Source organism: Malania oleifera, chromosome 13 (genome assembly GCF_029873635.1).
Source record: "Malania oleifera isolate guangnan ecotype guangnan chromosome 13, ASM2987363v1, whole genome shotgun sequence".
Lineage (NCBI taxonomy): Eukaryota > Viridiplantae > Streptophyta > Magnoliopsida > Santalales > Ximeniaceae > Malania > Malania oleifera.
In genome coordinates, this window is record NC_080429.1 from 32373725 (window position 1) to 32401454 (window position 27730).

The 27730-nt window shown below is 35.1% G+C and overlaps 1 protein-coding gene across 1 annotated transcript; it reads right to left on the bottom strand.

Moving 5' to 3' along the window:
- Positions 1 to 10502: 10502 nt before the first annotated feature.
- On the bottom strand, positions 10503 to 13007 carry LOC131146387 (dof zinc finger protein DOF5.6). Its single transcript, XM_058095973.1, has 2 exons — positions 12748 to 13007; positions 10503 to 11830 (listed from the first exon to the last, which is right to left on the bottom strand). The coding sequence occupies exons 1-2, from the start codon at positions 12796 to 12798 to the stop codon at positions 10874 to 10876; spliced, it is 1008 nt and encodes a 335-aa protein (XP_057951956.1). The 5' UTR covers positions 12799 to 13007; the 3' UTR covers positions 10503 to 10873.
- Between the last annotated feature and the right edge of the window lie 14723 nt (positions 13008 to 27730).

A 27730-nucleotide genomic window follows, 5' to 3' on the forward strand; every position in this document is an offset into this window, starting at 1 on the left:
GTACACACGCTTGAAGCATATCTTCTAATATATGAATCATCCTCTCAGTCTGTTCATCCATCTAAGGATGGAACTCCGTGCTAAAAGATAACTGAGACTCCAAAGCTTCCTGCAAGCTCTTCCAAAATCGTGATGTAAAACGCGAGTCTCAATCTAACACTATAGACACTAGCACACTGTGAGAATGAACTATCTCCTGAATATGAATCTCCTCCAGTTTGTCCATGGAGTAGTTGATCTTAATGGGAAGGAAATGGGTGGTCTTCATCAAAAGATCCACGATCACCTAGATTGCATTCTGACCATGTAATACCAACGACAGACTCGAAACAAAATCCATAGATATGTGATCCCACTTTCACTCTAGATGAAAAGTGGCTACATTGGTACCGCTCGCCTCTAGTGCTCAGTCTTAACCTGATGGCACGTCAAACACTGAGCTACATATTCGGCAATCTCCTTCTTCATGCCACCCCACCAGTAAGACTCCCGCAGATCTATATACATTTTCGTGCTACCGGGATGAACTGTGTATAAAAATCTGGGAGCCTCCTCTAGGATGGTCCTCCTAATATCAGCATTAGTAGGAATGCATAATCTAAAACAGAACCGTAAAACTCCATCATCTGAAATACTAAACACCTCTCCCTGACCATCCCGTACTCTGGCTATTACTTCTACTAATTCTAGGTCCTCTTCCTGAGCAATTTTTATCCATTTCCTGTAATGTAGGCTGCATCACTAGGTTGGCAATAAATTCATGAGGATTACTTTCTATCAATTCTATACCAAGCCTCTCCAGATCCATCAAGATCAGGTGTTGAACCTCCATAGTTTCCAGTGCTGGTCCCACAGATTTCCTGCTCAGCGCATCAGTTACCACGCTTGCCTTCCTTGGATGGTAACTGATAGTACAATTAAAATCCTTAATGAGCTCCAACCACCTTCTCTACCTCATATTCAGTTCCTTCTGAGTGAAAAAATACTTTAAACTTTGACAGTGGGGCGAAGCGGGACAACTCTATAAACCTTGCCATATACTGCTGGATTGTTTGTTGTCCCTATTTCAAATTCATGAACTCCTCCACTTTGGCCTCCCTAATAGTGGCTGGAAAGTATCTATCGAAGAACAAATCATTAAAACGGCACCAAATCATAGCTATAGGCACCACCCTCTATTCCTCCAACAGTTTCACCACAATCCACCATCTCTTAGTATCTCCTGTTAGCTTATAGGTAGCAATAAGACCTTTAGTCCTTTAGTGCACTGTAGTACCACCAATACTTTCTCTCTTTCCTGCATCCAGTTTTCAACAATTGCAAGATCCGCTCCTCTTGAAAATACCAGAGGATTCATCTTGGTGAATTTATCTATCGTGCACATGTAGCCTGCAGACGGGCCTCTCTGCTGTTTGGTACTCCGTGCGATCTTAGCCATAACCTGCTGAGCTACATTTCGTAGTACCACATTTGAATCATCCCTGCCTCCACCCGATTGCCTTGCACCCTCACTACCGCTCGCATAAGCACTGCCATCACCAGGGTCCATCTTGAAAATACAATAATCATGACTTAGGGACCCTACCTTTATAAATTACGTATCTAACCAAAACTCTTAGCATCGTTTCTATCTTGACATCCTTATTTTAATTCAAGATTCAGTCCCACACTTTAGAAACACAACTCGACAATAGTTTATTATGGCTTTCCTGAAATTGTCACCCCAGGAAAGATACAGAAACCACCATGGAATTCTTGCCTCTAATTGCAGAATAAAACCTCAAATCATTTTCCTATACTCTGGTATTATTTCCACTGCACTCTAAAGACTATAGAACCGAACAACTTAGGCTCTAATACCAAACTATAACGACCTGCCTATTTTACCATATTATTTTTTTTCCACATAATACTTATATTAATAATTCTAACATCCTTCTAAATTGTCATAATCATGATCAAGCTAGACCCATGAGTACTAGGTATATACCTGTTATACAACTCTAATACCTAAGCAGCGAAAAAACATAAATTACGTACATACCATCCAACCAGTCACAATACCAGAGTTTTACTAAATCTACCATATATTTCCAAACATCCCAAAAGAATCAAAAAGTCAACCTATGATCATAACCCAAAAATAATCTGACCCTAGTTCACTTACTTACCCTTCAGACAAGGTAGTTCAGTCGATCTCAACTACTATGGAGCTTTATCCGCTCTTCTACCTGGATTTCCTAAAATGTTTGTATGGCTGGGGTGAGACACCTCTTAATAAGGGAGATAAGCTAATATCAGTGTGTGGCAACATGAGTATTTCTTGTTATATACATATAAACAGTACATAATTCATATCTGGTATAAACAGTTGTATCATATCTGAATAAAACATGATTTAACATAACATAGTTTAACATACTAAATTTCTATACTGAAAAAATCATCTTATATAACCATAACATACTAAATTATGACTCAGGATAGATAGTTAGCTATTGTCATGTCTTACCCCCCACATGACAGGGTTGTGTGGCCCGAAGATGGAACCTAACAATGGCTGACCGACCATGCTAAGTCAAATATAGTTGTGTAAGTACGATGGACATGTTCCACCTATGCCGGACTACCAGGGGAACTATGACACTCTCATAAAGCCACATCAACCGTCATCTCCCACACTCTACATAAGATGTGTGGTAGCACTAACGTAAATATAAATGTGAACATATAGCTACGGTACCGTACTTCGTGAAACTAAACTAAGTGTTGATTTAGGTGTAATCCCAAGAGGGGGGTGAATTGGGTATTTTAAAATTCCTTGAAACTATTTACAAATCAATCCTTATTTCTATATTTAAATAATTAATGGCAAGGATTTGAAGCTGATTTAAACTACTATATCAATGACTTCCTTTTTACCAAATTAAGTGTGTGTGAAGTTATTCAACATACACAAGCAAGTTAGATATTGAAATGCAATACGAAAAATAAAGAGATAAGGGAAGAGAGAATGTAAACGCAGTTTTTACGAGGTTTAGTCAACCTGGCCCACGTCCTCGCCTTGAGCAACCCACTCAAGGATTCCACTATAATCCGTACTCCTTAAATTGGGACGGAGCATCCCTTACATTCCCTGCTAAAAAGAGGTACAACTTCCTCCTAATCCGCTGCTTACAAGAGATACAAATCTTTCCCCAAACCCGGTTAACAAACCGAATCATGATTACAATGAAATCTGTAAAACACTCAAATTTGCTTCCAACAAAAGTTAGTGAGTACAATTCAAATTCCTAATACATAATCATATGATAAAACTTGAAGCTCAGAATGTACGAAACGATACACTCATTTATGAATGAATATGCTTCAATACACAAATCCCTTTTTATCAAATCTCCCAAAAATATTTATATGAATCAATGCTTTGAAGAACTTGGGTTAAATCGTTGAATACAAAAAAAATTTTGAAGATTGCAAAGATTTCAAACAGACTTTATCACAACAATATTTCTCTCAAGTTTCCAACCACTATATGATCTTTGTAAAATGCAACTTAGTATAAATACGATATGTATACCAAAGATCAAAATCCTAATGTAATATATTTTAGAAAATATCCCTTAATAATATATCGTTATGAACACTAAGGATATTCAAATAAGTAGATTTGTTATATTAAAAATATCAAGTCTTTGAATGAAAAACTCACTTGAACCTAAAGTATTTAATCAATAACTAAAGCTCTTCTAAAGTGGTAATCTTCTCAAAAATGATTTACTATATGCACGCACAAGATCAATCTTTTATCAAATATTCAAAAATAAATTTTGCAATGACAAGCTCTTTAAAAAAATGAATATCAACAAGTATATCAGTTTATATATGAAGAACTCCATGCAACTAACTCTTAACAAGAAGTATGATTTACCAAACCTTAATATCAAATAAGCTTATATAACAATCACAAGAAAACCTTTTGAGGTCAAAGTAGGTTTAGCTCAGATGCGTAGCGTAGATTTAATATCCCAATCGCAACCTCAGTAGTGTGATCTCCCAAGCTGTGCTAGTATGCTCAATCGTATTGCCAAGCTTTGATTTTCTTCTTCTTGTGGTTGAGTTTTATCGTTGTTCTTGTTCTTGTTGATCTTTTCTTTAGCAGTAGGGTTTAGATGATGTATAAATACGTGTCTTACCCTTAGAATCAATCTTGATCGTTGGATTAAAATATATCTTGCGAGTTTTCTTAATAAAAATTTTAATTTTAAGTTTTGCCGCATGTTCAGGCGATTGAGGTTGAAGGCCGAGGCAACTGAAGTTCCTTAGTGAAAACCAATGTGGATACAGGGTCAGGAGACTGAAGTGACGAGTTCAGGCGACTAAAGTGCCATGTTCAGAGACCGAAGTGCCTCGGCTAGGTTCTGTGTTTCACCATTAATTTTTCAGACGACTGAACTTAATCTTTAGGCTTCTAAAGAAATTCTTTAGGCAATTAAAGTTGAGTTCAGGCTACCAAAGTGGCCATTTCCTGAATTTTTTCTTTCTAGTTTAAAATTATGCTCTGCTCTCCTTCTTGGGTCTTTTATAAAAATACTTTCCAGGGTTTTAAAAAATATTTCTAAGTCCATGAAAGTCCCCTAATGATATTCATGAAATGCATGAATCCTAAAGTCATTCTAGTTCAAGATTTGAACCTCAAATTAAATCATATGAAAATGTAAATACATGAGTTCTAAGTACCTATTCCCATGACACTCTTGAACTTGGTTCTTGCATCTTCATTCTTGTACTCTTTGAGTTCCATGGATCTTGCCAAGTTGTGTAAGCTTTACTCTTCATGGCTTCCATGACTTGTTATCCTTCCGTGCATGCTATATAGTTCTTGTTCACAATCTCAATGCATAGATCAAATACCAAGTGATTTGTCATTATCAAAATCGGATTGGACTTGTAGAGTCAACACTAAGCTATCTGGATTCTGATAACATATAATACATTTCATGATATTGAACATAGTAGTTTCATATTTCAAAGTAAAACATGACATGCTAATATTTTCTTGAAACTTGAGATAACATGCATAATTATGGCATTTACGCCGTCATATCATAACGTAAAAATCATGACATCGGCGTCGGCATAACATGACATACTTGTACATGAAATTCTTGCATTGTTAAACATAATATTCTTAAAACCATAGTTCTTGTACTGTTTTTATAGTTTTCCTGAAAACTACTATAACATGCTTATCTTGGAAAAAATTATAATATTTCAATATAACATAATTTTTCATGGGAATATTATACTCATGCCACACAAATGTAAGTAGCCTTCTAAACTCATAACTTCTTCTGAAATCATATTTTCTTATAAAATGTGTTCAAACCATTTCCCTATACACTAGCAGTATTCCCAAATATAGTTCTATAACATACATATTTTCCTTAAAATAAATGTTGTATAACAATAAATAATTTTATGGAAAATGTGACTTAATTTATCCCCTTACCTGACTTACTGAAAAGCCTACAAAAATAACCAAACCTATACCTGTGGTGTTCCCAGCTTAACACCCTGAAATTACATTTTCCCTAACAAAATTTCAGTATTATTCTATCTAGGACATTTTCCTCAGTCCAGAAACACCAAATACATTATAAAACTTAAAATAATCAACTTACCCAAAATTTGGGATGGTGTCCAAGTTGGCCTAACCAACGAACTACACCATCCGACTTAAAGAGAATCTTCTCAAGAGTAGCGTGGCGACTTCTGATCGTCAAACTGACAAGAATCGAAGCCAAAAATTTAGAGAGAAGGAGAGAGAGACGAGGTTTAGAGAGAGAGAGAGAGAGAGAGAGAGAGAGAGAGAGAGAGAGGGTTTTGCATGAAAAATTCACGTTGAAATCCCGAGGTTAGTGTATTTATAAAATGCGAATTCATTGATGAGACAAGTCACGTCGTCGACGAGTCCATGAAAGGAGTTCATCGACGAACTTGAAACCCTTGTCGATGAAATTCAGGCTCTACTAAACCCCTTTTGGTAAGGTCTCGTCGACGAGACACGAGTCCATGTTGACGAGCCCAAGAAGGCTACTCGTTGACGAGACCCTACTGAATCCCTTTTCAAAATTATCTTTTCCTCCTTCCTTTTATTATTTAATTACTATAATTCTTCGGGTCTCTACAAGAAGTTTCACGGACGTTGGGATAGGATTTCTCTAGCGAGGATAAATTTCACGGCCGTCGACTTAGAAGAAGATAAGAGAAGCTAATGAGGCCCTTTGATTTTTCAAAACTCACCGAGAGTGTTGGGCGGCAGCACGGAGGAGGGTACGTGAGCTGCGGGAAATTAGAGGGGCCGTGAGCTACTGAGAATGGAGTTAAGGACAACAGCTGCTTTGCTGGAAATTGATAGGTTTCAAGAAAGGGGAGATCTTTGACTTTGGTGGGGATTTGGCCAAAGATTTGGCCAGAAATGAAGAAATGGTGAGGGTGTGATGCGACTGGTGTTTGGAGAAGAAGCGGCCATTGGTAGAGGGAAAGAGCTGTTTCCCAGCGACGAGAATAAGAGTAACATAAGAAGAAATTGTGTTCCTTTCGTCGATTTTAGGAATTGACAGGCTCTGATACCATAAAGAATAAATTAATATGGTATTTTTATTACTTGATGATACAAGTTATACATTGCTTTTTATACATGTTCAGGAGTGAATGCTGATATATACACAGTAAATGTAGCGTAATTGCAGCCAAGACTCAAGGAGAGAATTGAGGCTTGGTTGGGGGAGCGATTGATGGCTGGACCGAAGGAGCAACGGAAGGTGTGGTAGGTGTTGACTTATCAGTGACATGGAGCTTTCTCATTTTAATTAAAAGATCAGTTAGTTTGGTGTAACCCTCGTTATGGGTACTTTGATTATATATTAAACAATGCATTTGATGTGATTACCTTGCATGTTTTTTTTCCCCATTCTAGAAAGCCCAGAGTTTAATTCCTATAATAGTCTAATGGAGGTAATGATAAGGTAAATAAACATGATTTAAATTCCTAGGCTTTTCACCCAGTCAAATTGGTTCAAGTGGTAAGAGTGACTTGTGACTTTGGTGACCTCAAGGTCATGAGTTTAATTATCCCTTGAGAGTTTACCCCGCTGAATTACCAGGAGCGCGTTAATGGGCTGGCAGCTTTCACCCCTCTAGATTTGATGCCGCACCATAGAATCCAAAGTGGCGCGATAGTAGTTGAAGTCCTCAGGTTATCAAAAAAGAAAAAAGAAAAAATCCTAGGCTTTTCAGGTTGTTGAGATGATGGATGATTGAGAGTTGTACTTTATGCCATATCCAAGTTGGTTGTTTTGTCCACACAACATGTTTTGTCCTCAGTCTAGTTAATTCATTAATATCTCTTTGGCGAGGCAAATACTAAAGTCTATCTTTTTTATGATTTTGAAAACATTAATTAACACAGGGTTTGTAATGTCAAGTGTGATGTCAAATTGCATGTGTCCAGGTTGCACATTCCAGGATATTCACAGGGTTCAATTATATCATGGCCTAATTCGAATAAAGTTGATTTTCAGGTTTGCTAATTTAGCTCGTGAAAGGTCACTCACTATTGATTCAAGGTTTCAGTAGCTAACAATAGGGTTATACTATTGATTTAAGTTTCCTTCATCCTTGGTATATTCTACTGTTTAACTAATTATTACTCAAAATATTTTGACTCGGCGTTTGGAAATACGGAATTAAAATTTTAGATTTATATTAGTGTGGATTTAAGTATGAAATTACATTCTAGAAAGCCCAAAGCTTTGAAGTTTTTTTGGTACAGTTATTGCTCCTTAGAGGCTATATTTTAATTTCTAGTTTCCAATTATTCTATCATTGGTAGTATTTTCTTTCTTTATACCATATTATGTGTGCTTTATATCTAATTGTGTGCTCCTATTTTATTTACAGTAGAAGCCTTGTAGGATAAAATTTAATTTATTTTTTGTTTTAACTTTTGACTACTAGAAACATTTTGTATTATGCACAAAAAATCTGAACAAATTAGCCGTGTGAATGAAGATGCATAAGTTAATTAAGGAATTAAGATTGAAGATCAACGATGAGCTTTCGAAGATACAGAGCCTAAGCATGATCAAGAGGCATAAAAGAATGATAAAATTGGATCTCATCGCATGCTAACTGAACTATTTTTTTACTGTTGCTGATAATGAAAAGGAAGAATGGGTGAAGATCATCCTTAGTTAGTTATGTTATGTGGGTGTTAGCTTTATTTGACAAACTATTGAATTTCTTAATAAAATATGAATTTTTTAATTTTAGTATGTGCTTAAAACACGTGATACTCATAGAATGAAATTGTCAAGATTTATTTTGTCTAATTTTTTTTCTTAAGTTTTACATTTGCATTCTAATTGAATGTTTTTTTTTTTTTGAAAGTCATCTTTAAACGAGTGAATTTATTTAGAAAAAAATATTAAATTTGTAATTTTAATGTATTTTTTTTAAAAATTGATAAGTATTTCATTTTATTATTAATTATTTATACCAAACATGAGAATGGAATGGAGAATGAGAATACTTATACTATTCTGGTATGATTCTATGTTTATCACCAAACATTAGAATGTGAATGGTCATTCTATTACACTCCGCATTTCATTCCATCCATGATCTATTCCATTCTTATCTCATTCAATTCTTATGTACCAAACATAACATAAATACTACCAAATCAAACTTAGTCTAATAACATAAGATTATGTAATTTGACATCATTTACTTTAATATTTGGATTCAAAAGTTATTTTTCTTAATAAAAAATACTTGTAAGAAACAATTCATCTCATAAGATTATATATTAATGTTTGGGTCATTTAGTTGAGTGCCTCGGATGCGATCTTTTAGAAAAAAAATACTACAAGATCGAACCCATTAAAACTTACATCATATTAATATTACACTTTTTACTTATAATTAAGGATTCAAATTCTAACATTACAGTTTATAATTGATGAATTCTAAACCCTGCTGGAAAGGGTTGATTACAAATCTCTCTCTTCCTGATCCTCTCCCCAAGATCCGTATCAGTCAAAAGTGTTTCTTACACTGTCATGTATGCTCTTTCTCAATGGAGAGAGAGAGAGTCAAAAGTGTTTCTTACACTGTCATGTATGCTCCTTCTCAATGGAGAGAGAGAGAGAGAGAGAGAGAGAGAGAGAGAGAGAGAGAGAGAGCTGCAATGCACGCAACTCGAGAGAATCACACAACTCAAAGAGGTGAGTTATGATTTCACTACCGGGAAGCTCGGCTTTTCTCTCCCGGCATTCCTTCTGCATCTGCATCGGCACTCTCAACCATATACATCTAGTCTATGCACAGGAGTTTTTTCATTTTTTGATTTCTTTTATATTAAAATTTTTAGCAAAGGTTCGTGGGAACTTTATTTTCCATTTTAATGCGAAGTAAAAATTATTGGAGGGTCCAACAATTTTTAAGTAAAAGACGTTGGACCATCTAACTAGTTTTAAAGAAGAAGGGTTGCCTATTGGTTGACGCATGACAATCAAAACTCGTTGGATGGTAACTAGGTACAAAATGGTAATTTAATCCGCCTAAATACATACACGTGTAACAACACTAAGAACAAAAAAAGTATACACTTATTACAGTATTTTTTGCTTAAAAATCGCTGGACCATCTAGCGAAGTTTGCTTGGGAGAGTCGAGTGCCGTTGGACGCGTGGCAGCAAAAATCACTATAACATACACATTGTCTTGAATTGCGCATACATTGCGTTGGGCTAAACTAAAAAAACAAGTACATAAAAAACAAACACGAGTCAATGATGACCCTCCATAGATGCATATATAAGCTGCAGCTAAAGTTACAAAAGTAAGAGTTTGAATCCCGCTTGTAAATAATCAATAGAACATAATGGATATAAAAACCACTAAAGGTATTAAATAAACAGAAGCAACAACTAATTTATCGGCTCGTATATTCCCAAGAAGTTGAAAACTAAGTGATAAATATTTTATTCAAATTTTCTTTTGATCATTTGTTGAATTCCATGAAATCAATTGAAATCAATATCTATAGATCTAAATAATTCTAATAAAAAATAATTCATTTTTCAAGCAGTGAAAAACTCACCGAATGATTCAACGATTTTTAATCAATAATTTTTAAGCAAAAGAGACTGAACCATCCAAGGAATTTTGGCTCATGCTTCACCCAATGGGCAACCCTCCTTATTTAAAACTCGTTGAATGGTCCAGTGTCTTCAATCTATTTAAAAAATCGATGGATTATCCAACAAGTTTTATTTTGTATCAAAGTAAGAAATAAACTTCACACCGTACCTTTATTAAACATTTTAATATTTAAAAAGAACCAAAAAAGAAAAAACTCCTATGCACAGTTGTTAAGAAACCTTTTTTCACCAATAATCAGTTAATTAATAAGCATCATAACACACACTATCAGAATTCTCTTTTTGTACTTATAGACAACGGAAAAAAAAACCAGTTATATCTTTCTCGGTCACAACAAAATCCCTACAGCCTCTGAACTCCTTCAATTCCCCGACACAGCACAAGCCCCCCCCCCCCCCCCCCCCCCCAAACAAGCCTAAAATTACAAATTAACAACAAAAAAATGAAAAAGAAAACAATAGTAATTATAATTAATTAAGCTATAGGTAGTCATTTTTGGACTCTCGTCCCTCCATTCACATTCTGTTGATATGATGATCGTCAAATCTCTTTAAAAAATATTCAAGACCACCTTCCCGGAAAGAAACCCCCGGCCAGCTACCCGCCGGCGCAGATCATCTCAAAACCATTCCATTAATTAATCAGACTAATGGGTTTGTCGTGGATGGTCCGTAAGGGTTCATCATTCCAGCCCCCCACGATCCCAGACACCCAAAGGAATGATCCTTCCCCTGTTCATGCCAATCAAGGGCCAGGATCTTCCCGGCGTTTGGCTTCACGTCGATCTCATGCCCATGAGCATTCTGATCATGATCTTCATGATGGTGATGATCATCGTATCCTTCGTAGGGGAGCATTAACCTCTGACAAGTATCCAGCAAAGACGATGTCGTTCCACCGTAGTTATAATTATAATTACTCCCATCCAAAGAAATCCCAAACGGAGACGTCGATGACGAGCACAACCCGTGAAAATTATCTACGTTGAAATTGGATCCGAACCCGTGAGAAGAACCAATGTGCTCTCCGAACTCGCCCACCATGCCCATTTCGTCCTGACCCATGAAATTGATCCCCTCAAACTTGCTGTCCGCTAAATCCAAGGGCTTCGCTGGTGGGTTCCCGAGGAGGCTAGTGGTGAGGTGGGAAAGCTGCGCGTCGGCGGGGAAGGACAGGTGGAGATCGGTGGGAGCGTGGGAGGTCAACAGTAGCGAGGGCGGTGTGTTCGATCCGGCGCCGTTAATTTGGTGGTTAATGGAGGTGGATTTTTTGGCGGCCGAGGAGGAGGAGGAGGATTTTTTGTTCTTACGGCAGCCGCCGCCGACGGGGATGTTGCGGAGGGTGCCGCCTTTGGTCCAGTAGCGGCGGCAGGTCTTGCAGAAGTAGCGAGGCTGGGAGAGGCTGTAGTTGTTATAGTAGCAGAACTTGGTGTGGGTGGAGTCACAGCGTGGGCATTTTAGGGCTTGGTCGTGTTGAGGTCGCAGCCGCCTCTCCATCAGCCCCGCAGCCGGCGGCGGCGGCCTTGTACACGTCAGCAGCTCTCCGGAAGCTGGGGAGGAATGTGAGGAATCCATTCCAGTGTCCTCGTTCATCACACCCTATCATAAATTAATATATTGATTTTTTGTTAAATTAATTAAATTAAAGTAGGAGAGGGATTGTTTGTAGGAATGTTGTCAGAAAGTATTCTCACATAAGATATATATATATATATTGAGTAGGCGCAGCCGCGCAGACATTACAATGGTAGAGCTGAAGAATGGAGATCATTAATTAATGCATATCATGTTTTAATTTCATGCTTATATTACTATGGATTTGGTACGCAGCCCAATTAATTAATTAATTTCTTGCATTTGTTGGTTCAATTCTTTCATCAATTAATATGCATGTGATAATATGAAGCAGGCATTCAGCATTAATTCTGGATAGTAAAGTGTCTTCCTCAGCCATTCTTTTTTTTTTTTTTTTGGGTACGTCTCGGGTGTCCACCCGCCATCAACGACGTACGTTTTACGGTCCGTCGCACCGGCCTGGTGACTAATCCCACGTCCTGTGATGCAGCCCCATACACCACAGAAATGTTAATTTCAGGTGCCCAGACGCAGAATCGAACCCGGGGTGCCAGGAATAGGCTCACCGTCAAGCGGAAACGCCCGAGGCTCGCTCTGCCACCTGAGCTCAGCCCTGGGGGCCCTTCCTCAGCCATTCTTAGCACCATATGTAGTTGTGTGCTCTTCAGACCACTCTCTACTCCAACATTCACTATGCCAGCATGCATATTGATTAAGAAAACCAAAAATTAATATTAACACATTATTGATTTGCGCATGCATAAACAAACGTATATCAATGATGAATGATGTACGTGTTTGCAACACAACCAGGTACTTCTTGAATCTCTCTCAAAAGTAGATAGAAACACGCAAAATGATTGTGATGGTGATGATGATGAACTGACGATGAAGACGGAAAAAGCCAAAATTGATTGATTAATGCATAAACGTACACACACCTGTAGCCAGTCGGATGAATCCATGCACACTTGCAGAGAGGTCACGCCCATTAATCAAACTACTCCCACACACAAGTCTCCAGAGAGAGAGAGAGAGAGAGAGAGAGAGAGAATAGCAAGCTGAGGTCAATTAATTAACCTTTTTTCTCTTCAGTAACACTCCATTTCAATTATCAACGCTCCTCCACTGCCACTGAAAACTACTAGTCTTTAGAGAGAGAGAGAGAGAGGAGGAGGTGGGGAGGAATGGGAGAGAGAATGGGGGAAGTTGGGGTGGGAAGTGAATAAGAAGGAAGAAAAAGGCAGTGGGCACGCAGCAGCAGCGGCAGCTCACCATTGCTCTCTCTATCATCTCACCGCAGCATGCTCTATTAGCTGCCGTGGTCTTCGTCTATCTCTGGATCCGTCGGTGGCTGCTTTCGCGGGCCCCATTCTGTCTCTTCCACTCCCCCGACACGGGGCCCGCCTCCCGAGCCCAGCTTCCTTGACCCTCCCCCACATCTAACGGTTCTGATGTCATCACGCCCCCGTTACCCGCACCAAACCGTTTGGGACTACCTCAGCCGTCCATCTCCAGCGCTGCTGACGTCAGATATCACGGCCTAGTCGCAACTGTCACATCAGAGCTCAGAATATTTGGGTCCCCGATAAAGAGCATACCGAAAGAACACTCAACTCGCGGGGCCCGCCGCAGTCGGACCCGCCCGCTCGCCTCCTACAAGCAAAGGATTGATTCCCTATTTCCTTCTCTGCTCTGCTCAGCTCACGTGGCCCCCTCTCCTGTTTTACACATGCATATATCTTTCTTTTCTAGTTAATTTACTATACAATGAATTCTTGATTTTATATTCCAATTCTAATATTCTATTTTTGAAATAAATAATATATCCACACCTGTCCAAATGCCTTTTGAAATCTAGTAGAAGATAAACACATATTAAAAATGACCCATGAGAATGAATAATAATTCATGAATGATGATCATAATAATTAGGATTTGAATTTGCATGTATTATAAAAAGAATAAGTGGGACTATAAATTTTATGATTTGAATTTAAATTTATGTAAATTTTTAATAAATATAAATTTTAAAATTTAAATCTCAAGTTTTAGTCTAAATTTGTGTAATTTGAACAAAACCTATTTAACGCAAAATTATATCGACTTTTATTTGAACCCACACAAATCAAAATTCAAAATCTAAAGTTTACACTGCCAAACATTACTTCATATGGTTTCAATACTACCTTTATATATGGGAACATAGAATCCCACTTTAGAATTTAGATGAGTAAATTAATTTGAACAAATGTAGCAAAAATTCCATTGAATTTCTTCCTTATTCAGACTAATTTAATTCCAAGTCTTGAAATGTATATTTTCTAATACTTTCGAGATATCTTTACTTTCGAGATATCTTTTAAATTTACATAAATATAAATTCAAGTTCCGTAAACTATGTATACTCACAAATATTGATTTACACAAAATTTCAAAACTTTTTTTTAAAAAAAAATTAACTGAACTTAATTTAAAGACAAAAACAAGGAAGTTAAAATAATGGGAAAATATAAATTAAAGAAGTATGCAAGGGGAGATATGGTTCTTTTTACATGATAAAATAAATTTTATTTTTTATTTTTTATTTTTTATGTTTGGATGGAGAGATCTTAGATTTGAAGTTGCGATGGATTTGGATAAAATGATGTATAAAAATTGTATTGAAATTTGCAAAAACTCATCCAAATCTAAATTTATTGTCCGAAATTCATGCTTTCAAAATAGTACCTTAGGAAAAACGATTTCCACACATAAGATTTAAAATCCACAATTCACAAACTATTAAATTAATATTTGGATTTACTGAAATTTAATTTTGTATGACTCATATAATGACACACACACACCTCATACCACCTTTCACTTGTTTAACTGCTCATGCGACATCTTATAATCGGTGAATTTCAAATGTATAATTTCTTTTAAATGGGGCACTGAACATAGTGTAGGAGCTAGTCAGTTAGATTTGTTACATGTAATAATTCATCAATTATTATTCCTAACCACAATTATGCCCCCTCACCCCCCCCCCCCTCTTCCCATTTTGTAAATAATATAATACAATAAAAGCTAGACCTAATAATGAATTAATCAATTGTTTCACGTCCACTTGAATATAATATAATATAATTAAAGCTTACTATACTTTTTATGTGCATTAATACAAGTCACAAACTTAATAATATATGCATGGAATAATATCACTTGATTTATTATGGTTTATATTATTTTATGATTTTATATACTATTTGAATGTGTTTTTTTTTTTAAATGAACCAAATATTGAAAGAAAAAAAAAAAAGATCCATCTAACTAGCATCACGAATAACTAAATCACTTCAAATAATTTTTGGATTAATAAATTTAAAATATTTAAAAGTATTCATCAATTGATATATATATATATATATATATATATATATATATATATCTCAATTTCTAAAAATGATCATCACAAATCTAAAAATGACCATCGCAAATCACACGAAAAGCATTATAAGTAATGCATTTTACGAAAAGAATTCTTTTTTAGATGGACAATCCAAATAATGTGTGGATTTAGATTGGGAAAAAAATAGCAAGATAAATAAGAATATTTGACCATCCCCATCTATCATTTTCACGTGACAACAAATAATTTGATCTTAAAAAAAAAAAACTGCATGTCATTGCTAAGAGAGAAAAAAAAATAAAAATTATATTCCTCAGGAACAAAGTAAATTTAAAGTCAAAGAGGTAAAGTGGAAACACATTATTCATGATTCCAAGCAAGCAAATAAATGGATAACTAATATCCCAACATTAATTCTTCATCAATGTAAAAAGAAAAAAAATCACTCCATTAGCAATGAACTTAATTTTTCTTGAGGGGAAAATTTTGAATAGATACAATAAAGCATAAATAATTGATACAATATTAAGGACGGATCTAAGATTATATATATATATATATATATTTCTAAGTTTCATATGAAGCCAACTTAATATCAAGCATGACTAGTGCAATTTGTTAAATGAATTGCTTAAGAGACGACCTTTGCTGCTCTCTCTGTTGGGATTGAGATGCATGCATGGATAGCCATAGCCACAAGCTATTGAACACCATATACAACTGCAGAAAATGAAATTGTGTTAATAAGCATTTAGAACATTAGTATAAAAAGAGTTGTCCTTAAAAAATGACCAATATCAATTCCATTACTAGTAATGTTCAAAGTAGTGCTACATTTACCATTCAGACACTTTTACTTATCTGCTACTTTATTTTTATATATCGTGATCCTATGTTTGGAAGAGGCCTCAAATTTGAATCTGTGTGGGTTTGAATAAAATATAATACAAAAATATATTTTATTTTTTCCAAATTCAACCGAATCTAAATTCAAAGACCAAAATTCATACCCTCAAATGCAATGTTTAGTAATAAACTATTTTCAGATTGTCCATGGGTATAAATATAATTAGTGACTAATTGCATAAATTTCTTAGTATTGTGTTTGTTTTATTTTTTTTTCAAAATTTTTTAAAGAGGTAAACTAGTGTTAAGCTGCTCACAAGCAAGGTGCTTAAAGGCAAAAGATAGTAGGAAAAAGAGGTATAACAAAGTCTTGCTAGGGCATTACATTACAATGTGAGATACACACATGAACATAACTCTTAAATGCCAACAAAAGAGACCAAGGTTAAGAAATCTTTCTAGCCAAGAGAGCCTAGGTTATATTACAGAACAATGTGAGAGTTATGGTGTATTTCCATGAGAGGGGGATGAATTGCATATTAAAAATTCTTTTTAGGTTAATTTATCTCTATTTTAATTCTATAATCAGTATAACACAACTTAGGGTTTTTCTAAACAAGCATGAATCCCACAAATAATAATGTATGCAAATATTTAAAATAATTATAAGTACACATTGAACATAAGTATACAAGTGCGGAAAGTAAAGTACGGAAATTAAGTAAAGTAGGGAAGAGGGAACACAAATACAAAGTTTTTAATGAGGTTCGGAAACTCCCGCCTACGTCCTCACCTTGGGCAAACCACCTAAGGATTCTACAATCCGCTCCTTAAAATTGGGACGAAGCTTCCTGTTACAATCCGCTTCTTACTAGGGCGAAACTTCCCTTTACAATCCGCTGCTTACACGAGGTGTAGCTACCTCTTTACAATCCGCTGCTTACACGAGGCGTAATTACCTCTTTACAATTCGCTGCTTCCACACATGGCATAGCTACCTCACCACAGTTCACAATCCGAACCGTAAATACAAATGATATAAGGAATGAATTTTTCATACAATGAAATGTTTCTCAATAAGCTGAGTTGTACAATGTAAAAACCTTAATGCACTCTCAAATGATTTATAAAATTTTAAGCTTGGTAGATTAAGGATATTCCTCTCAAAAATATTTTTCAAGTAAAAATGAGAGAATGGAATGATTTTGTAGTGATTCCAAAATAATAATAATAATAATAATAATAATAATCATAATAATAATAATAATAATAAATTAATTAATTAATTAATTAAAATTGACTAAACTTAATCAATTAATTAAAATTGATTAATTAATTATTAATTATTAATTAAATAATAGTTTCAAGAAGTCTCAAGACTTCCTGAATTCAATTAGTAAAAAGAAACCCCGTTCTTTCATCTTTGCGCACGCCCCCCCCCCCCCCACCGTGTCTCTCTCACAATTCTCTCTATCCCTCCCTCCTTCCCTCTTTCCTTGATTTTCTCGGTCTAACGAGCACTGATCGGAAAACAAAAAATACCACTAGGTTCCATTCTCCGTCACCAACATTTTCACCGAAATAAATTTGTCGTAGGAGCGACGTAGGCACCACTCCTGGGGTAAGGTAAGTTCTCACTCTCTCCTCAATTTCTCCTTAAGTTTTTAGCCAAATTGACGATCGGAGATCACCACAGGGTTTTGGGTTCGATCATCGTCATATTGGCCGGAGCAGATTTTTAATTTGGCTTTCTTAGGCACCACTCTAAGGTTAGGGTAGGATAGTAAAAATATATTTGTTAATTATTTTTAAAGTTCAATTAGTATTGGGAGTGTGTGGGCCTAGGAAATATTAAAATAATTATTATTCTGGGGAGTTGAATTGATTAATGTGGGGAAATGTGATTTCAGGGTTTTGAATTCTGAGCACCGCGGGTGTGGATGTAGGGTTATTAGCAGACCTCTCAGTAAGGTAGGTAAGGGGAATAAATTATAACAATTATTTTGAGAACTATTGGTTGAATTAATACGTGAAAAATGAGAATATAATATTTTGTCCGAAATTATTATAATGCGAATATTAGATAAAATTGTGTGACATATGATGTAAATAAAGTTGTTTTATTGAGAATGATGAATTATGTTATACCAACGTGTATTTTATTGGAAGTGATGGAATATGAAGTATGAAAATAGAAATGTTTTCTATGTTAAAGAAGGAAATATGAAATGATGATATGTTTGATTGAGAAATATTAAAATACGTGAAATGGTGTAGAGACCCGAAAAAATATAATAATAATAATAAAAATAAGAAAAAGGAGGAAAATTCACTTTAGGAAGCCCAAACCGTCTACGGTTTGGTGAGGGTCGCAGAAAACCGTCGACGGTTTCCTTTTTACCGCGTCTCGGTAACTAGTAAAACGGTGAAAAGGGATGGGTTAAAGCCCAAACCGTCGATGGTTTTGTGAACAGTGTAAAAAATTGTCGACGGTTTTCTCTACAGTGAGCTTGATAAAGAAGTCCCACGAGTCATTTTCTTATAACAAAACAAAATTCTTCCTCCCTCTCCGTAAAAACCCTTCAAACCCATCTTCCTTCTCTCTTTGATTCCAGCTCCATTAAAGCTTAGATGAAGATCCGAAACCACCACAAGGTTCTTGGGAAGATTCTCTACAATTTAAGCAGATTTTTAGTTTGGGGTTCTGGGGTACCATCCCAAAATCAGGGTAAGTGGGGTATTTTAGAGTTTTAAAGTTAATTTTGAGTATATAGAGCTTAGGGAATACTAAATGTCAATATTGTGGAGGTTGTGTTGATTAATTTTGGAAAAAATGAATTTCAGGCTTTTGAACTACGAACACCGAGGAGCATAAGATTTAGGGTGTTAGTGGACCTCTCAGTAAGCCAGGTAAGGGAAATAAATTATAGCAATCTTTTTTGGAAATTATTGATTGAGAAATATGAGAAATGGAAATATAATATTTCAACTGAAATTATTATGATATGAATATCAGATGAAAATTGTGTGGCATATGATTTATACTGAAATATATTTGAAACTACATTAAATGATTTACATTAAGAATTATGAGATTATGAAATGTGTATTGTAATATGAAATACTGAAATGTGGAAAATGATGAAAAGTGATATGTATTGAAAAGTATCTTCTGAGAAATGATGAAATATGAAATATGGAAATATTTTATTGAGAAATGTTGAATAATGTGAAATGAGATATGTATATGTTATTATGAGATGACATGTGTATTGAATTGATGAAATACCATTGAAATAATGAAATGACTTGTGAATGCAAGAAATGAAAATATTGCAATGTAAATCCTGAAATGTGAATATAGGAAATGTGAAAAATTGCAATGAGAATGCTGCAATGTGAATACTAAAATAAGAATATGAATATATGATTATTGCAACGTGAATACTGCAATATGAATGTGAAATGTGAATACTAGAATTGAGAATATAGAAATTTTGAAAAATTGCATCGTGAATACTGCAATTGTGAATACTGGGATGTGAATAAGATATGTGAATGATGATATGCGGAAATGAAAACCCTAATGGATGGATTATGATATTGAGGACGGTACCGTTGCTAGTGGTGATAGTGCAACCACACGGACTCGTGGAACATGTGGCGTGATAGCTCGACTGAGCCAGTGTGAAGGGTTGTTTTGCTCCCTGAGTTCGGATCAGGGTATATGGCAGGTCATTCGTACTGAAGACGCGTATATGAAATTTTTATTTTGATCTAACTGGGTCTCCAAATCGCGGTTAGATCGAGCCTTCGAGCCGCACAACCTTAACCATGGGGGGAAGCATGACGTAGAGTATGGAGAGCAACCATGACCATGGGGGTAAAGCATGGGGGGTGAAATATCCTCCGGGCAGCCATTAGTTACAGACGTGGATGTATTGACTGCCGAGGATACTCAAGGGTTGGATAGTGAGATGTAGTTAGGAAATGAAAGAGCGTGAGTTAATAACTTAATTATTTAAAGTGAAGTAAACTCTCTGCCTGAGGGCTTACTGAGTAAGGTGAGTTCCCTGATAAGTATCCATTGTAGTCGAACCCGAGTTAATCGAGTAAGAATGCAAACGGTATTAGGGCAGAGGGAAGCTACTTGTATGGGCGGATAATCTTCCCTATTCTCGAAAACTTTGCTGGTAAACATGGATTGCATGCGATTGGATGTGGTAACGGAATTAAAGCTTTTAAAAGCTTATGTTGTATATCTATATGATTATAAATGTGGAATTGGTATATTTTTTCTTAGAAGATATTATCACTGAAATGATTATATGATATGATATAATGAAACTTATAATGCCACACATTGTAGCTCATTTATTTCGTCTTATTGAGATGTGTCTCACTTAATCATTTAAATGTTTTAGGAAACCGAGATAGACCAAGTGATAGAGCTCCGAGATAGAGGGGAGCTGGTACCCTGATATATAGGGTGAGTGTATGAATTAGGGATGTGTATTCCCCTAGAATTTTTTTGTTTTAGAAAAGTGTCAGACATGTATTTATGGATGAATTAGTACTATGGTATGTGCATTCGCTGTGATATGTACATATGTGATGACTTCCGCTGTTAGGTTTGTGTATATGTGAATGATTGTGTATCCGGCACCCACTTCAGGTCGGGTTATGTATAAATGGTATTAGAGGTTCTGACGTGGTCGATATGTGACTAATATGTTTTATTTATAATGGAAAAAAAATAGGATGAAAAATCGAGGCGTCAAAAATTAAATATATAATGTAATGTCAATACTGCACTGTGAATATTGTAATATGAATACTGAGTTGTGAATACCGAAATGCTAATATTGCAACGTGAATACTGCAATGTGAATAATGGAATGTGAATACTGAATTTTGAATATGAAAATGTGATAATGAGAACCCTGATGGACTGGAGTATTTCTAAAAGCACGGTATCGTTGCTAATGGAATAATAAGCGCAACCACACGGTCTCGTGGAGAGTGTGGCGTGGTAGTCAATTGTGCAAGTGAGAATGGTAATTTTCTAGACCAGGCATGGGCAGGTCAATTCTACTATAGATAGGTAGCGATTCCTTATCTTGATCTAATCGGGAGGGCCAACTGCGGCTTAGATCCAGCCTTCAGGCTGCACAACCTTGACCATGGGGGGAAGCATGACATGGTAAATATCCTCAGGGCAACCATGAGTTATAGACGACACATGGATGGGTTACTGTGGACACTCATGGGCTAGATTATGAGAATGAAAATGGGAAAGAAAAGCTTATGAAAGCTATTGAAAAATGAATATAAGAAACGAAAGTGTGAATTACGGTGTTATCTCAAAAGGGGGGTGAATTGGGTATTTTAAAAAATTAGTCCTTAAGGTTCTAATTTTAAAAACAATCAATTTCAAAGTTCCAGGCTACTAATTACCACCTCAATCAATTTTTTAAATTAATCAACCCAATGAGTAATTTTATGTGTGTCTTCATCAAGCATACAATATTACCCAATTATTCAAACATACACCAATTTATCAGCACATACGCAATATGATTATGCTGAATTTAAATAGAGATAAGGGTAAAAGAGATGCAAACTCGATTTTACGAGGTTCGGCATACCCTAGCCTACGTCCTCGCCTTAAGTAACCCACTCAAGGATTCCACTAAATAATTCGCTCCTTTAACTGAGACGAAATTTCCCTTACAACCAGCTACTTACAAGAGGCGTATCAATCCCAATTCACAACTCGAATCGTGTATACAAAATGGAATTACACTTTCTGCAATAACTCAAATGCTTCTACACAAAGCTAAAGAGTACAAGATAAATCCTAACACATAGTCATATGATAAATGCTTGAAACTCAATGTGTATGTACCAATATGATCTTTATATTAAGAATGATATGCTTCACAAATCTACCCTTTAATCAATATCTCTCAAAAATAATTTTTATAAATAAATGCTTTGGAGAACTTAGGGTTTGATTTTTGAATACTTTATGCAAGAATATAAAACGAGATCCTTTTAAAATAAACTAGAATAATATGTGGATCTACGTTCTCGCTATCAAATATTTTGCAAGATTAAATCTTTGAATAAAAATACGACTTTAAATATTCTAAAGACTTAAACTCTATATTTAAAAGATATTCCTCAAGAATATGTATTTAGACGCTCAGAGAATTTTCAATCAAATAGTTTTCGCAATAACCAAATATCACATCTTTAAATGAAAGTATAAACTTTAATATAAATATTCAACCTTTTAGAAAAAATCCTTTCTCAAATAAAACTTATCAAGTAATAACACATGGATTTTGCTTGTCAATAAAAATAGTAGATATATGAGTAAAAGAAATAGAAAATCTTTGAAATAAATATACATTGATGCCACAAACAATCACTAGTTTATCAAACCTCCATCACCAAGGATCTCTTGCAAGATGTGTAGATTTAAATCCCTTTGAAAAGCTGAGTTGATTTGCCCAAAGAGTATGAATGCAGTAGAGTATTGGAAAAATCTTTTGAGTGGAGGTTCACTTAGTACAAGATCGTAGGATTAGTCTCTCTAACATGTGTCTCTTAGTGTCTCTAGGGTTTAGAGTGTGTTTAAATAATGTTCTTGCTCTCAGATTGAATCTTGGACATCGGATCATTTAAAAATAAGGGTTTTACGTCAGTGTCCACGCTAAAACACATTTAGCGTCCCGACCTTCGTCGATGAGTGGGTAAGTTCGTCGACGAGTGTATAATACTTGTTTGTCGATGAGGTTATGAGTTCGTCGACGAGAGCCCTGTCTGAAATTTTAGTGCTCTCGGTATTTTCTCGTCAACGAAACAAGATATTCGTCGCCGAGTGGCTTTCATATGTTCGTCGACCAGACCAAGGGGTTTGTCGACGAGGCCTCTAATAATTTGCCTCGAAAATTCATTTCAACTTAGAACTATTTCAAATAAATTTTCATGAGATGCATGAGTCCTAAGGTCAGTCTAAGAAGTAATTGAGTTTCAAAATATATCATATGACATGTAAATACATCAAATCTAGATACCCATTCCCATTAAAGTCTTCAACTAGAAGCTTTTTCCTTCATCCTTCTTCGCTTTTAGTTCCATGGGTTATGCTAGGTGTATATGCTTTACTCCTCATGGCTTCCATGACTCATTCACCTTTTATGCATGCTAAACAATATTCCTACTCACAATGTCAATGCACAGATCAAATACCAAGTGATTTGTCATTATCAAAACAGGATTCGACTCATAGAGTCAATAATCTCCCCTTTTTGATGATGACAAATACACGAGAAAAAATATATAAAATAGGTTACGTCTAACAAGGCTCCCCCTCAATTAATGCACAATATAAAGTTTGACAATATGAAGTATGCTTATACACAATATAGAATAGGCACTAATTTCGCACGTAAAGCTCAAAAACTAGATACCAATATGCTTGCAACTATATTTGTCTCCCCCTTTCGCAAATTTATACTTACTATAAACTATTTTTGCACACACACTTCTCCCCCTTTTGACATCAACAAAAAGGTATGTATAAAAATATTCTGACGTAATTATATCTCAATGTAAAAAAAAAAAAAATCAATTTCTCCCCCTTTGCAATTTAATTTACTTCTCCATCTACCCATTTAATTCAATAGAGCATACACAATATTTTAATTGACATAGGCATCAAAAGTAAGTTAGTCCATTAAAGTCCAAAGTTTGATACCAAATGTGTAACGTTTTTCCAAAACAAATGAAAATGTAGAACCATTGGCAATTTTAATGTAAGTTGCTTCCCTTTAATTATGTATTCTAACGTAATTCTAGGCAACTTCACGACTATGTATAAGTCCTAATTCACGCCTAATTTGTATAAACCTATCCTCCACAAGTGGTTTCATGAGTTTGTCTTCCCATTGTTCATTTGTGCATATAAATTCAAGTGTCACATCTCCTTTTTGCATATGATCCCGAAGAAAGTGATGTCTAATTTCTATGTGTTTAGTTCTTTGAGATGTTTAATGCACTTGTATTGTCACATCTTATAGGAATTGTGTCATAACTTAAATCAAAATTCATAAGTTGTTGCTTCATATATAACGTTTGAGCACAACAACTTCTAGCCGCTATGTATTCAGCCTCAGTTGTGGATAATGCAACTAAATTTTTATTCTTTGAGAACCAAGATACTAAAGAATTTCCTAAGAAATGGCATGTGCCGCTTGTGCTTTTTCTATCCACTTTACTTCTGGCAAAATTAGCATCCAAGTAACTTACAATCTCAAAGGAGGTATACTTGGGATACCATAATCCAAGTTCAATGGTTCCTATTAGGTATCTTAGTATTCTTTTAACAGCTAGTAGATGGGACTCTTTAGGTGCATCCTAAAATCTTGCACATAAGCATACACTAAACATTATATCAGGCATGCTGGCAGTTAGATACAGTATGCTACCAATCATTCCATGATATTGCTTTTATCTACTAGTATATCTTGTTCGTCTTTGTCTAATTTCAATGAGGAGCTCATAGGTGTCCCTAGTATTTTTCCATCTTCCATGTTAAACCTTTTGAGTAGATCTCTAATGTACTTTGATTGATTTATGAAAATTCCATCTTTTGCTTGTTTTATCTGAAGTCCTAGGAAGAAATTTCGTTCCCCTATCATGCTCATCTCAAATTCACTCTGCATAGTACTTGCAAACTCATTGTACAACTCTTCACTTGTTGCTCCAAAAATAATATCATCTACATATACTTGGACTAGGAGCACATTCTCGTTTTTAGTTTTTATGAAGATTGTTGTGTCAATCTTACCTCTAGTAAATTCATTTTCCAGTAGAAACCTGCTTAGACTTTCATACCAAGCTCTAGGAGCTTGCTTCATATCGTACGGGGCTTTTGTTAGTCTATAAACATGATTTGGATACTTATTGTTTTCAAAACCTGGGGGTTCTTCTACATAAACTTCTTCACTTATGTGACCATTTAAAAATGCGCTTTTGACATCCATTTGATATAACTTGAAATCCTTAAAAGTAGCATAGGCTAAGAGCATTCGAATGGCTTCCATTCTAGCTATAGGTGCAAAGGTTTCCTCAAAGTCAAATCCTTCTTCTTGATTATATCCTTGATCTACTAGTCTTGCCTTATTTCTAACCACTATCCCATGTTCATCTTTCTTGTTCTTAAATATCCATTTCATTTTGATAATTGACTTATCCTCAGGTCTAGGAACTAATGTCCAAACTTTGTTTCTCTCAAATTGATTTAACTCTTGCATAGACATCACCCAAGATTGATCTACGGGGTGATTCTTTATGTACTTCCATTCTTTAGGTGGTTCATTAACCTCATTGTCAACTTGATTCTCTTTAAAAGATATTTCTTTAATTTCATTTCTCTTATCTGAATTATCTTCAATAGATAATTTTTTAATTCCATTATTTATCTCAATTTCATCCTCATAAGTCTTTTTGGGGAAAGAATTTGACTCATCGAATACTACATGAATAGATTATGCAACAGTTAAAGTTCATTTATTATATATCCTGTAGGCTTTACTACCTAAGGCATATCCTAGAAAAATGCCTTCATCAAATTTCACATCAAACTTTCCTAAATGTTCATTGTCTCTAAGTACAAAACATTTGGAGCCAAAGACATGAAAATACAATATGTTTGGTCTATTGCCATTCCACAATTCATATGGAGTTTTATTTAAGGATGGTCTAATTAAAACTCTATGTAGAACATAGCAGGCGGTATTCACTGCCTCGACCTAGAAGTACTTAGGTAGTCTATGTTCGTTAAGCATAGTTCTAGCCATTTCTGTTATAGACCTATTCTTTCTTTCAACTACACCATTCTGTTGTGGTGTTCTAGGAGTCGAAAAATTAAGAGTTTTTCCAAATGAATTGTAGTAGTCTTCCATGCCTTGATTTTTAAATTCTCTACCCCTATCACTTCAGATTTTAGTGATAGTATATCACTTTTCATTTTGGATTTTCTTGCACAGGTTTATGAATTGTTCACATGCTTCATCTTTGTGACCTAATAATAATACCTATGCATATCTTGAATAATCATCAACTATAACGAATGCTTATGATTTTCCTCCTAAACTTTGAATTGGGTTTGGACCAAATAGATCTAAGTGTAGCAACTGGAGTGGCCTAGTAGTGGAAATTACTTTCTTCTTCTTAAAACTAGATCTTGCTTGTTTTCCTAGTTGACAAGCATCATAGATTTTAACTTTGACGAATTTTGTCTTAAGCAATCCCTTAACTAAGTCTCCCTTAACTAGTTTAGATATTAAGTCCATGTTTGCATGTCCTAGTATCCTATGCCAAATCCAACTAATTTCATTCATAGTAGAGAAACATGTCACACTTTGTGAGGTTAAGTTATCAAAACTGGTGGTGTATACGTTTTCATGACGCTCAGCAATGAATAGTATCTTATTATCAGTTTTATGTTCAACAATGTGCTTGTCATGTTCAAAAGACACTTTTTCACATTTATCACACAGTTGGCTTATACTCAATAAGTTGTACTTTAAACCATCAACTAGTAAAACATCATCTGTAATTAGTGACAAATCGTTACCAACTTTACCTACACCTGTGATCCTTCCCCTAGCATTATCCTCAAAAGTGACAAATCCTCTGTCCTTGGGTGTGATGTATGTGAACTTAGCTTTATCCCCGGTCGTGTGATGTGAACATCCGCTGTCCATATACCATCTATCTTTTGAGGAGGATGATCTTAAGCATATCTGTAAGACATAATCAGATAACTACTTTTCGTAACATTGAAATTTTATTAGTTTTCTTCTCAAGCATTTTAATAGTATACAAATATTCTTGTTTTAATTCATTATATGAAAGCATGTCATTCCCATTTTCAGAGTCACTGGAATAATAAGAAGATGATGAGAATGATGATTGTACCTCAAGGTCATTGTAACAACCCAAAAAAAAAAATTAATTAATTAATTAAAAAATTATTATTATTAAGAAAATTAATTAAATTAAGAAATTTAAGGATTGTGGATATATATATATATATGTATATATGTATATTTAATTATATATATATATGTATGTATATTTAATTATATATATATATATAAGTATATATGTAAGTATATATATATATAAGTATATATAAGTAAGTATATATAAGTATATAATAAAGTTTAAAGTAAAAGATAAAGGAAAGAAAAAAAAAAAAAAAGAAAACTTGGTGGCTAAGTCTTCGGAGCAAACAGAGAAGGAAAGAGAGAAAAAAAAAAAAGGGGGGGGGGGGGGGGGAGAGAGAGCCTCACGTGCAGACAAAGAGAAACAAAGAAAAAAAAAATTCTCTCAACTCACGTTCTCCACTACTCTTCTTTCTACGATTTCGTAACGGATTCTCGCCCAATTGAAAATCTGAAAATACCACTGAACTCCATTTTCCGCCACCGACATATCTACTGAAGTAGATTTGTCGTAGGAGTAACGTGGGCAGATCTCCTGGGGTAAGCCAAATTCTTATTCTTGTCTCAATTTTTCCTAAATTTTAAGTCAAATTGACGATCAAACACCACCACGAGAATCTAGGGATGATTCTCTACAAATCTAGCAGAGCGAATTTCTTG

Coding starts and splice junctions, on each gene's coding strand:
- LOC131146387 (XM_058095973.1), bottom strand. CDS start 12,798: ATGGGCGTGACCTCTCTGCAAGTGTGCATGGATTCATCCGACTGGCTA. Junction 11,831..12,747: donor ATTCATCCGACTGGCTACAG/GTGTGTGTACGT, acceptor AATTTATGATAG/GGTGTGATGAACGAGGACAC.